At 40.9% G+C, this 12,540-nt stretch overlaps 1 protein-coding gene across 2 annotated transcripts in view; it reads left to right on the top strand.

Moving 5' to 3' along the window:
- The window catches only part of LOC117961854 (hexokinase-1), a 26,990-nt gene that overhangs the window by 14,297 nt on the left and 153 nt on the right, over positions 1-12,540 (top strand). Inside the window, exons 7-19 of one of the 2 annotated variants that reach the window (XM_034900791.1) lie at positions 354-537; positions 1,774-1,929; positions 2,858-3,091; positions 3,743-4,047; positions 5,237-5,385; positions 5,633-5,752; positions 6,596-6,691; positions 8,139-8,150; positions 8,844-8,943; positions 9,450-9,633; positions 9,772-9,927; positions 10,786-11,019; positions 12,338-12,540. The exon at positions 12,338-12,540 is cut by the window's right edge and continues 153 nt beyond it. In XM_034900791.1, coding sequence (XP_034756682.1) covers positions 354-537; positions 1,774-1,929; positions 2,858-3,091; positions 3,743-4,047; positions 5,237-5,385; positions 5,633-5,752; positions 6,596-6,691; positions 8,139-8,150; positions 8,844-8,943; positions 9,450-9,633; positions 9,772-9,927; positions 10,786-11,019; positions 12,338-12,488 — 2,081 coding nt within the window. In that variant the 3' untranslated portion in view covers positions 12,489-12,540. The remainder of the gene's footprint in view (positions 1-353; positions 538-1,773; positions 1,930-2,857; positions 3,092-3,742; positions 4,048-5,236; positions 5,386-5,632; positions 5,753-6,595; positions 6,692-8,138; positions 8,151-8,843; positions 8,944-9,449; positions 9,634-9,771; positions 9,928-10,785; positions 11,020-12,337) is intronic. The other variant, XM_034900801.1, reaches the window with a different exon arrangement.

Genomic DNA, 12,540 nt, shown 5'->3' with positions numbered 1-12,540 from the left:
GGGGGGTACGCTGCCTTGCTCGAGAGCACCTGGCAGTGCCCTGGAGGTGATGTGGCATCTCTCCACTCACCAATCCACACTCTGTACTTTTTGGTCCATATGGGGACACAAGATACAAACTGATAAAATACAACATTGGGGACCGATTTAATATTCTGATTGGCTCATTAAATTATAGAGCGGTCTGTTTTGAGAAAGCAGACAAAGTCAACACATGTCTCCAAAGCCCTTTACAGGTCCATAAGCCCAGTTCTACATGTGGGGGCGCCAGAGGTGTTCTAACCCTAACCCTGGCGTCATTAGGACAATGCAACCTGAGCGCCAAAGAGTCACGCAGCTCTGCGTCCTTTCAGGAACGGGAACGAATGCCTGCTACATGGAGGAGTTGCGGCACATTGACCAGGTGGAAGGAGACGAAGGCCGGATGTGTATAAACACGGAGTGGGGGGCCTTCGGGGACGACGGGTCCCTGGAGGACATTCGCACAGAGTTTGACCGCGAGATCGACAGAGGCTCCATCAACCCAGGGAAGCAGCTGTAAGATTTCTCTCTTCTAAGCTCTATTTATTCAAGCAAGAGTCATTCTGACTAATGTCCTGCTTGAAGAATCCAGGGGAAAAACTGCACCTACAGACTGTCAGTCCATATTTTCCATAGGTTCAGGGATTCTAGTTCTTTAACCCTTGTGTTGTCTTCCCGTTAAAATTGAAAATCAACACTTGTTGTTTTTAACTTTTACATTTTTGTCCCTTTTTTTTATAGACTTTTTTCAGCATTTGTCACTTTTTTTGACGTTTTACACTATGTTCCACCAACTTACTAACTTTAGTTTTACAGTTATTTTATTTTTTAGAATTTATGGTCAATAAAGCTCATTTATAGGAAATTATACCTAATGTTTGAGTTAGAAAATCAGAAATTAGGAATTATTGAGACTAAAATTAAAGGAATGGATGTTGATGGATAATCACAGACTGGAATATGTCAACTTTTACTCAATACTATTTCAAAACCACTTGAATTATTTCTCAAAATGCTATAAAATTGAATAAGATGCCCCAAAATTAATGAAAGTAGAGATGTGTACTTGCCAAAGAGCGTTGTGTGGAATCAATCATGTTATTTTGGGGAATTAAAAAGAACATGGATATAGGACAACGGGTCAATTTGACCTGAGGACAACATGAGGGTTAAATGTAGGATACCCCTGCTCAACTGAATACTGTTCAAACTCCAAAATACACAGTACCTGCTGTGTAAAATACGGCAACAAAGACACTTGAATTTGTATAATTTTAACATGCAACAAAGAGCTACCATTTAATAAGTCCATTGTTGCAGAATAATAAAACACTGAAAGTGCAGTAGACCTTAAAGGACATTATGTGTACAATATGTACTTTTTGTATTATATGTAATTTTGTGGCAGAAATGTTCGTGTACATTTAAATTTATACCAGTGTAGATTACAATAAATAGGAATCAGTCATGTTTATAATTATATAGCTGCATCAACAAATTTAACCCGCTGCAATGAAGTTTAATTTCACTGGGGATCCGATCCCCTTTTGTTCGGTGTTAAGTACACAGCATTCAAGAAAAGATCTGTTTTTGTTTCTACAGTGAAACTTTAAGAGTCCTCCTAGAAATAGAGAAAGAGGTTACAGGTTTTCTATAATCCTGCCGTGCAAAAGCAGGATGTCGAGTCTTTGAAGAGAATATGGAATGACTCACGCTGTATCTATGACACCCTCTGTGTTTCTCTCTGCTCAGTTTTGAAAAGATGGCCAGTGGGATGTACATGGGAGAGCTGGTTCGACTCATACTGGTCAAGATGGCCAAAGAGGGGCTGCTATTCGAGGGACGGATAACCCCCGAGCTCCTGACGAAAGGAAAGATCGAGACCAAACATGTTTCTGCCATTGAAAAGTGAGTTGGGAGAAGGACTCTCAGAGTAAGGCACAAGAAATAAATATAATCTGGACTATTCTGGGAATGATCTGCAGAAAGTTTTCACAGGAATTAAAAAATAAAGCTCCTTTGTTGTCTTAAAGGGCATAAAATGAAAAAGGCCTTTTAACAGTCATAGTTTTAATTTTAGTCTTATGGTGTTTTATTGCTATTTGTTGATTTTGTTATATTCTGGGAACTGTTTTTAACTCCTTGGTACTGTGAGATTTCATTGGAAATGTAAAGGGCATTATAATTAAAATGTATTTTTATAATGAAGGACATAAGGCTGGGCAATAATAAAGTATGACGATATTCTTGACCAAATACCTCGATGTCGATACTGCGACGGTATTGTATGGTTGACTATTGGTGCTTTAAAAAAGTTATTTACACAATGAGATTTTTGATAAATATTCTCCAGAAATGATTTCATGACTTAATGGGTAAAGGTAAATAATAAAACAGCTACAACAGTCTGGTAAGTTCAGAAATGGCTTCACTTTAGTGTAATGCAGCCTGTAAAACCAGATAAAGAAAACACTATATATATCCAATATATCTACACTATATATATATATATATCCAATATATCTATACACTATATATATCCAATATTACTGCAGCAAATGAATCGCCCCTTGGGGACAAATAAAGGTTTTGATTGATTGATTGAATATATCTATACACTATATATATATATATCCAATATATCTATACACTATATATATCCAATATATCTATAGACTATATATCTAAGATGACATCTTATCTCATATCGCGATATCAATACAACATCAATATATATTGCCCAGCCCTATCTGACATATAAAAAATGCTGGTTCGTTGTTTATCTTCCGCCGCAAGGATGAGATCTTTCATCACCAAAAAACACCTGTCATTTTAGGAGTAAAGAAGGGCTGAAGAAATGCATGGAAATCCTAACGAGGCTCGGGGTGGAGCCTTCGGATGAAGACTGCCTGGCTGTGCAGCACGTGTGCACCATCGTGTCCTTCCGTTCAGCAAATCTGATCGCTGCAACGCTGGGAGGCATCCTCTGTCGTCTCAAGGAAAACAAAGGAGTCACACGCCTACGCACCACTGTGGGAATCGACGGCTCGCTCTACAAGATGCACCCGCAGTGAGTTTTCTTTGTAGAGAAGTGTGTAGACGGTAATGCCGACTAGTGAACGTTGGGATTTCATGTCTCTACATAAACCTTCATATTTGCCTAAATGTTCCTCCATTGGAAAAAAACAACTACATTAAAACAAGAATAAGACACTCAGCGATCAAGGCAAACAGGATCCTCTGAGGAATATAGAGGATGCAAACCAGAGGATTCCTTTTAGTGGTGGGAAGATTTTCCCATAATTCAGTCTTTAAAACATGTAAAAACTTCCACACAAACCCAAACGACTTCTGCTGTTTTTAAAGTTGATGTTTCTTTATAAAATACCTAACTTGTGTGTATCTATCACATGAGTCGGATCCAAAATGTAACGGGTTCTTTCTAAAAATCCGGCCAGTAGTTTTTCAGTCATCCTGCTGACAAACAGTCAGCCTTCTTTGGAGGCAGTACAATAATAGAAGTAAAGTATCCGTGCAATAATATGAAATGGTTTCAGTTCACAGTGAAAAGAGTTACTTATGTGAAAGACCATCTCAAACTACTGTACCCTGTCTATGTCCTCGTCCCGAGAAGATTTGGTGTTGAGTGATGAGGAGCAAAGATGAACATTTTGCATCAGATATTATATCGATATTAAAATATCTTCTGCTCTCTGAACAGATATGCCCGCCGTCTGCACAAGACCGTGCGCCGCTTGGTCCCAGACTCAGATGTCCGCTTCCTGCTGTCTGAGAGTGGGAGTGCGAAAGGAGCCGCCATGGTGACAGCGGTGGCGTACCGTCTGACGGAGCAGGCGCGCCAGATTCAGCAGACGATGGCCGAGTTCCGGCTGAGCAAAGCGCAGCTGCTAGAAGTGAAGAAGCGCATGAAGGTGGAGATGGAAAGAGGCCTCAAGAAGGACACCCACAAGGAAGCTACAGTCAAAATGTTGCCTACTTTTGTCCGAAGAACACCAGATGGAACAGGTGATTGAATAGCGATTTGCAGACAGGTGGGAGGGAAGGACCCGGTGGTGGAGTTTGTTTCCATGTGCAACTTGTGATTTTGTCAATAATTTGGATCAGAGCGTAGGTTTCTATTAACACATATCCTGAAACACTAAAAACAGTGTTTTACTGTGATATGAGACACTGCTGCTGTTTAGAAACAATCAGTTTTTTGGGGGTTGCACGTGTCGTAGTCACCATCACTTCTGTAAATCATGAAGTGCATTCGCGCTCCTATTAACAGGTAAGGTTCTAAAAGGTCCAATGACATGGTGCTCTTTGGATGTTTTATATAGATCTTAGTGGTCCCTAATACTGTATCTGAAGTCTCTTTATATAGACCTTAGTGGTCCCCTAATACTGTATCTGAAGTCTCTTTTATATAGACCTTAGTGGTCCCCTAATACTGTATCTGAAGTCTCTTTTATATAGACCTTAGTGGTCCCCTAATACTGGATCTGAAGTCTCTTTCCCAAAATTCAGCCTTGGTGCAGAACTACAGCCACTAGAGCCAGTCCGACAATGAGCTTTCCTTAGTATGTGCCATTTTTGAGTCTGTAGCTTTTGAGGAGGAGAGAGGGGGGACAAGGTGGAGGCTGGGGGTGTGGCCTTGACCAATTCTTTGGGCAGACAAAGCAGAGAAAGGGGAGGTTATCTTGCCCCTTATGAGGTCATAAGGGGCAAGGTTACCTCCTCTTTCCAGGGGCACGATTAAAAGGCAGAGCAGGATACCCAGGGCTAGGTTTACACCTATCACCATTTTTAGCCACTGGGGGACCATAGGCAGGCTGGGGGACTCATATTAAATGTTAAAAAGAAGATTTTCATGCCACGGGACCTTTTAACATATGACATAAACGAAGAGATGACACAACTTAAACCAAATTGTTATCAGTCATCTTCTTTGCCGTGGTTTAACTACACTGTCAAAGCCAGGAGGAATTACTATCCAAAATTCTCAATAGGGCAGAAAAACCTTAACTATGTTACAGTGAATCCTTATCTTTCAAAAGTCATTCTCCTATGCTTTCAAATTGTATTATTTACGCATGAGGAGTTTGTATTTGAAAAAATATCAATACAAAAGGAAGAAAACGTATTCACTGGAGACAGGTCAATGACGAGTTTTGCTGGTTCTTAAGCTAACGAGGCTTTTCTTGCGATGCAGAGAACGGAGATTTCCTCGCTTTGGACCTCGGGGGAACCAACTTCCGTGTGCTTCTGGTAAAGATTCGCAGCGGGAAGAAGCGATCAGTGGAGATGCATAATAAAATCTATGCCATTCCCATAGAAGTCATGCAGGGCACAGGAGAAGAGGTAAGGATTCTGTGTCTTTGATAAGGATTTCATGCTTATTAGGAAATAATTCTCATTCCTTTCGAACAAGTTTTTTCTGCTTGGACATAGGTACTTTTTTATTTATAGATTTATTCCTTATTTCTGCTTTATCTAATAGACACATTCAAGAACATTTAGAGAATGCGCTAAACATTGAACAAATGAAGTGATAGCCAAACTCACCATCCCTCCCAGTACAAACCACTAACAGCAGGTCTCTTTTCAGCTCTTTGACCACATTGTGCACTGTATCTCCGACTTCCTGGACTACATGGGAATGAAAAGTGCTCGCCTGCCGCTGGGTTTCACCTTCTCCTTCCCCTGCCATCAGACCAGCTTGGACGCAGTATGTTCTCTATCAGTTATCTCAAAAATAGCACAAATGCTTTTGTAAAATCGAGAGCAAAAGGAAACAGACGAGTCCCATGAATGTAATAGAGAAATATTAATGCAAATAATGGCAAAAAGGTCAAGTAGTAATAGTTTTCTCCTGCTGGCAGCTGGATGTGGCTGATTGTGAGCAGCTAGAACCGGGTTCATTGATACAGTAACACAACTAATCCATTGTCTCAATCAATAGTTTCTCCTCCTTGTTTGGGTTTCAAGACTTGACCTTTCTAACTCTTTTACCTACAAGGTCATTATTTGAGTACAGTGAACACTCGCTATATCGCGGTTCACCTTTCACGGTCTCGCTGCTTCACGGATTTTTGCCCAGAAGAAAAAAAGAGCGACAACAACTACCGATAATATGTTCTTCTCTCGAAAAAACACACTTGCACCGCGAGCTTTAGAAGAAAAAAAACGCCACAGAGCGGAGTCAGGATGCAACGACTCCGTCAGGGGTGGTACTGATCCCCGCAATTTGAAGCCTTCAATTCGTACTGATGATTCAAATTATTATTTTACATTAGTTATTTGTAAAAAAAAAAAAGACATTTCTACAGTACTTTTATTTGTTAAACAGATGCTTGGGCCTGTAAAAGGTTTTTGTTCTTTGGTTTCAGTTTATTATGGAGTATTTCATCGTATAAAAATTGTAAAAAAAAATAAAGGTTACTACTTCACGGATTTCACCTATCACGGGTTCTTCTTGGAACGTTACCCCCGGGAAAAACGAGGGTTCACTGTATTGCACGAAACCGTATTTGTTGGATAAGCCCCAGTAAGTCTTATGTGTGCTGTGCAGGGTATCCTGGTAACCTGGACCAAAGGATTCAAGGCCACAGACTGCGAGGGTGAGGATGTGGTGGAGCTGCTTCGGGAAGCGATCAAGAGGAAAGAGGTAATGGCAAACGGGAAGACCATCTAATCATCATTAGGTATTATGTTAGTAGAACTACAGAAACACGGACACCAGTGCTGTTCAAACGCCACCGTTTTCTCCATTGATTTCAACATTTAATGTGACAAATCAGTCTTACTGCCACTGAGGGAGAACATTCAAACATAAAATAGTATGATTTTAGTAAGGGCTTGCTTAAAGGAAGGTAGAAACGTCTTAAACATTTAGTTTTTTACCTTCCTGCTGCTTTGCTGGTACACCGATGCAGTTTTATTTGAATGTGTCATCAAGAACTTAAAGATTTCATATTAGTTTTTTGGACTAATGCACCTTGTATAATTAGGCCCCTGTGTAGCTCAGATAGGTTGCCTTATGTTGCTTTAAAGCCCAACATATAAAAAGCTGCTAAGTGGCTTTCAACCGTCTGTAGCACTGTTGTTTGAATGGCACTAAGAGATCTCGGATCTGGAGTCCTTTGGCATGATGTGCTGGTTTTTGTCTCCCCAAAAGTTTCTACTGTACAGAACTATTGTGCTTTTTCTATAAATTGAAAATGCCTTCTGTACGGAAATACTGAAGGAAAAAAAGGAACTCTAAGGAAATTCACTGGGCGAACTGAGTAGTAATAGAAGATATATTGTTCTGCATGCTAATCCTGGCATACGAACACCTTTGGACTGAACTACATGAAGTTCATCATGTTAACAGCACCTGTCATGGCCTGACATACACAATACAGATTGCTAATTATTCATTGAGAAAAAGGCCTATTTTGGTGTCATAGTTGGGGAAAAGAAGCTTCTGTTGTGTTTATTTCTAAACTCAGAGACCTGGGCGCCAAAGTAGAAGTTGAGGCAAAATACTGGAGAATTAATACTGGAGTTTTTGTCTTAAAAATCTCAAATCTCTGTGGCGCCTTGGTAGCTACGTCCCTAACGCAGAGGCCCGTGGTCGAGTCCCACCCGCGACCCTCTTCTGCATGTCATCCTCCGTCTCTCTATCCCTCTCCTGTCTTCATCGGTCAATTAAAAGCCAAAACGCCCCAAAATAATCGTAAAAATCTCAAATCTTCATCACTGATATAGCACATACTGTATAAGCAATACTTTTGATATTTCTAACTTTATTCATATTATTCAGTGGGTTTTAACTCCCATCCTATGTTATGCTTTCTTTTCATATATGTTATCTTGTTTAGCTGTTGTCAGGTGTTTTATTTCCATCCCATCTTTCTTTAACTATGGTATTCTATCCTTGTTTTTATTTTACATTGGTTCCCTGTTCTTAGGCTTATTTTGTCATTATTTCCTTTTTTAAGGCACTTTGTGCTGCATTTCTTGTATTAAATATGCTGTACAAATATCATTATTATGAATCAACACATTTTAGTTGTGATTATCATCGGTTTTGTTTTCAAGAAGTTTTGTTTATTCATCCGCACTTTTAGATTGAGAATCCAGTAAGTATTATGGGACTGTAAATCATTAAGTGTCAGGTAAAGCAGTGCAGGCCTGCAGCAGTGTGTGGTCAGTGTTGTTACAGCATGTCTTAACACCTGGAAAACCTGCTCTCTGATACTGTGGAGTGTGTGTGTGTGTGTGTGCGTGTGCAGTGCGGTTGTTCCATCTAAACTCTGAATTAGCACATTGATGACATGGATGATCCTCTGTGTGTTTTCTGTGTTTGGCAATGTTGCAGCAGTCTGAAACAGCTTGTGCATTTTATTGTGTTGTCTGTTTAGGAGTGTGATTGGACTGCACTGTGCTCAGAGGGGCGTTTAAAAAGTGACCAGGCCTGATATTAATCCTTCTGACAACACCCAGAGTGATTCAGAAACCCATGCTAGATATGAACTTTGGACTTAACCCTGAAGTCATGTTGAGTAAAAACCTGGAAACCTCAAATGGTAGTACGTAATCCAAAAATGTTCAGTTACTTTTTTGGAAAAACACAAGTAATTGTCGGACATTTTTTTAACCTGACGTTTAATAATTTAAAAGTAACAGGATGTGAACTCTACACTGTACATTGACTTATAGATTGTAACACACAGCAACTTGAATTGTGAGACTTGTGTAATGTAGCAACAGCAACAGATATGTAGGTTCATCATACTTCTACCTGGGATTTAATTTTCCAACTGTTTTCACAGGAGTTTGAGTTAGATGTGGTTGCCATAGTGAACGACACAGTGGGGACGATGATGACCTGTGCATACGAGGAACCCAACTGTGAGGTCGGGCTGATTGCAGGTGAGAAAACACTGCTGCTTTTTGAGGAACTTTTGATCTAAAAAAATTCAATTTTTACGACAACCGTTCATACGAGATCCACAAGACATATTTATTAGAAGTGCATTATGTACAAACTGAAGCATACAGAGAGGGGTACACTTTTAACTGATACACCGCATAACGGCATGCTGGGTACAGCTCACTCTGTGTCCCTCACCTCAGTACATTCAAGAACAGATGAAGACAGAGAGACTAGAGATGTTACGTTATAGCTTGGTCCTGAATGACCCATCATAAGTTGCACTAAGTTGCACCCTGCATTAGTTTGGTAAGCATTTAGCTGAACTCACAATGTCATATTCACTGTGCCTTACTGTTTTTTTATTGTAGCTGCAGCACTAATTGGAAAACTAATTTCCAGTTAGTTTAGTTGATCTTAGATTTGTGTTCTTTAAAACAGAAAGTCTTGCAAACTGAGGTGTCGTTGAGAGGTTATGAGGTTGACAGGCTCTGTGTCGTCTCAGGGACCGGCAGTAACGCCTGCTACATGGAAGAGACGAAGAACATTGACATAGTGGAGGGAAATGAGGGCCGCATGTGTGTCAACATGGAGTGGGGAGCGTTTGGAGACAACGGCTGCCTGGATGACATCAGGACCCAGTACGACCAGGCGGTGGATGAGAACTCGCTCAACGAGGGCAAACAAAGGTGAAGACACCTCCAGTCTTCAAATATATCTTAGGACTTTCATTGCTAGTTTAACACAAATAATAAAACCGATATAAACTAAATGGGAGATACTGCTACTGCTAACTAAGATTTGTGTTTCTCTCTTATACGTGTCAGATATGAGAAGATGTGCAGCGGTATGTACCTCGGAGAGATCGTCAGGCAGATTTTAATTGATCTGACAAGGCGTGGCTACCTCTTCCGGGGACAAATCTCGGAGACGCTGAAGACGAGGGGCATCTTTGAGACAAAGTTCCTGTCACAGATAGAGAGGTGAGTTAATCACTTAACATCAATGCTGAGGCAGTGGCTTTTGGGACACATCAAATCTACTGTTATACTGTATTTAAAAAGGTCAAATCCACCTTAAAATGTATTTTTTTGACCTTGTGGTGGCAACATTTTCTTATTTCAACAGATAAGAAAATCATTCCTGTTACAAACTATTTAGATTTAGATTTGTATGCAATTAAAAGGACGTTTTATGGCGGAAATAGAATATGCTGTACGCTCAGCTGTAGATCCCTGCAGGTTTGCACACATTTCCAACATCCAACAGGGAATAATCATTAGTAAAGAGAGAAGAGGTTTTTCTCCTTTGATAGCAGCAGGGGTGGAGATTATGTAGGAAACTTAAGCACAGCAGTGGAGACAGGTGAAGGAAATTCACCAAAATAATAAATTATGACAATGAACTGCCACACAACAAATCGTGCAAAAGCGCCATTTCACATCTTGTGTTTACCAGAAAATTAAGTCATTTAGCATTAAAAAGCATTTAAAAAATAACTAATTAACTAAAGAAATCTTACTAGCAGTGCCATTAGTCGACTTAAACAACCGATTAGTTGACTGAAAAGGGGGAAATACTTGAACTGGTTACGTTAAACATGTTTATTGTGATGTATTATTTATGTATATAAAAAAGGTTCATGATTGTTGATTTCATACTGTAATAAAATGAATGGAAACTGGGGACTAACACCCCCCAGGTATGAGAGGAGGAGGAGGGGGATGCAATGTGACGACTTGTTTAAGCCTACCTTAGCCTCTGGGAACAGCTGTGAGGTATTCGGTGACTCTCCTGCTGTTGGCTGACCTCTGACCCCCCATCTCCCCCCTGCTCCCCAGCGATCGTCTGGCGTTGCTGCAGGTCAGGGCGATCCTGCAGCAGCTGGGGCTCGACAGCACCTGTGATGACAGTATCATCGTCAAGGAGGTGTGTGGCACGGTGTCCCGCCGCGCCGCTCAGATCTGCGGAGCCGGGATGGCGGCTGTGGTGGACAAGATCCGTGAGAACAGAGGACTGGACCACCTGGACATTACCGTGGGCGTGGACGGCACGCTCTACAAGCTGCACCCACAGTAAGACATAATAATAGGACACGTGTTTCAGGGGGAAGGGGTTCATTCATTCTTACTCATTCACACTACAGTACACATGGACTTTCATTGGACTGCACTGGTTGAATGTTTCATTTTATTAAATATGTATATATAATTTCTGAAGAGTGGCTAACACTTGATGCAAGTGGCAGGGAATTTATTGAATGAATGATACTACTTTTCACAATATAAAAACAACTACGTCAGCCTACACAAAAGGGGGACCTCCAAAATCTCAAGACACTGATGATGATGAAGGGCCTTCATAAGGCTACCAAACTCAATGCCCTTGAGAAAACTGATTTATTAATTCATCATGTAAGAACAATAAACATTCGCTGGTTTCAGCTTGTCAGATATTAGGATTAGCTGCTTTACTCTGTTTGTGGGGGAGGGGGGAGGGGTTGGACTGTTAATTTGACAAAACAAGCAATTATCTCACTATTTCCAATATTTCTAAACAGATTAAAAGCGATTGTGTCATTTTTTCTAAAAGTATCTTGGAGGCAGGAGAGGAGTAAATGTTGACTTAATATTTTGATCTTCAGAAACCTTTTTTCTTTAGACACTAGAGTCTCTAGAGTCAGAATGACTTACTGCTCAATTACCTAATCAAGACGTTATTTATAATGTTATTTAACAGTCCAGTACCCCCCCACCTATGATCCCATTAATGTCTTTAAGTTTTTCTCTAAGTCATTTGTCACTTTTCATAGAAAAGAAACCTTAGCACTGCATTTGGTCAAGCCCCTTGCATTTAAGATATTAGTTTTATTTGTTACTAGGAAGCATCTCTCTTTTTAACTTAAACTACTATCTGGCCGTTTCTCTGTTCTCAAAACATCTCCCCAAAAGGACCACAGTTGGAAATTCTGATCCGTGGTTAAACCACGAGGCAGGGCACAGAGCAGAGAAGCTGTGCAGGTGTGCAGTACATCATCATTGCTCTGGAATTGGTTGCGCCCATGCACGTGTTATGGTTGCGCCTTAAAAGGTCAACCGTAACATGATCAAATTTGGACTAATTTGAACTTTGCAAGCAGCGCACTGCAACCCTTTCCGAGTGTGATGCCAAGGGTAGCACTCCGCCTAGTTCGGCATCACTGCTCTCCAAAACAAAACAATTTACCGGTCAGCACGGAGCGGTTTTACCGCAGATCGTGTGTAGGCATCTAAACACGGGCACATTCACAGAAATGTTGATTAATCTGCATTTTGCTGACATCAAAAATCTTTAATTTGAGTTGTGAACTGCCTCTTAACCGCTGTTTCCTGGCGTTCTCCTCCCGCCCCTCAGCTTTTCTCGGATCTTCCAGCAGACGGTCAAGGAACTCGCCCCAAAATGTGACGTCGTCTTCCTGCTCTCCGAGGATGGCAGCGGCAAGGGTGCCGCCCTCATCACGGCCGTGGGCTGCCGCCAGAGACAGCTGGACGCGCAGCAGCAATGAGGTGCCCTGCTCGGTTTGTCCTGAAGAACTACCTGCTGCTCCACCCTGACCT

The sequence above is a fragment of the Etheostoma cragini genome, chromosome 2 (assembly GCF_013103735.1).
Source record: "Etheostoma cragini isolate CJK2018 chromosome 2, CSU_Ecrag_1.0, whole genome shotgun sequence".
Taxonomy (NCBI): domain Eukaryota; kingdom Metazoa; phylum Chordata; class Actinopteri; order Perciformes; family Percidae; genus Etheostoma; species Etheostoma cragini.
The sequence above is the reverse complement of the archived record's forward strand: the minus strand, read 5'-3'. Positions and strand labels throughout refer to the sequence as shown.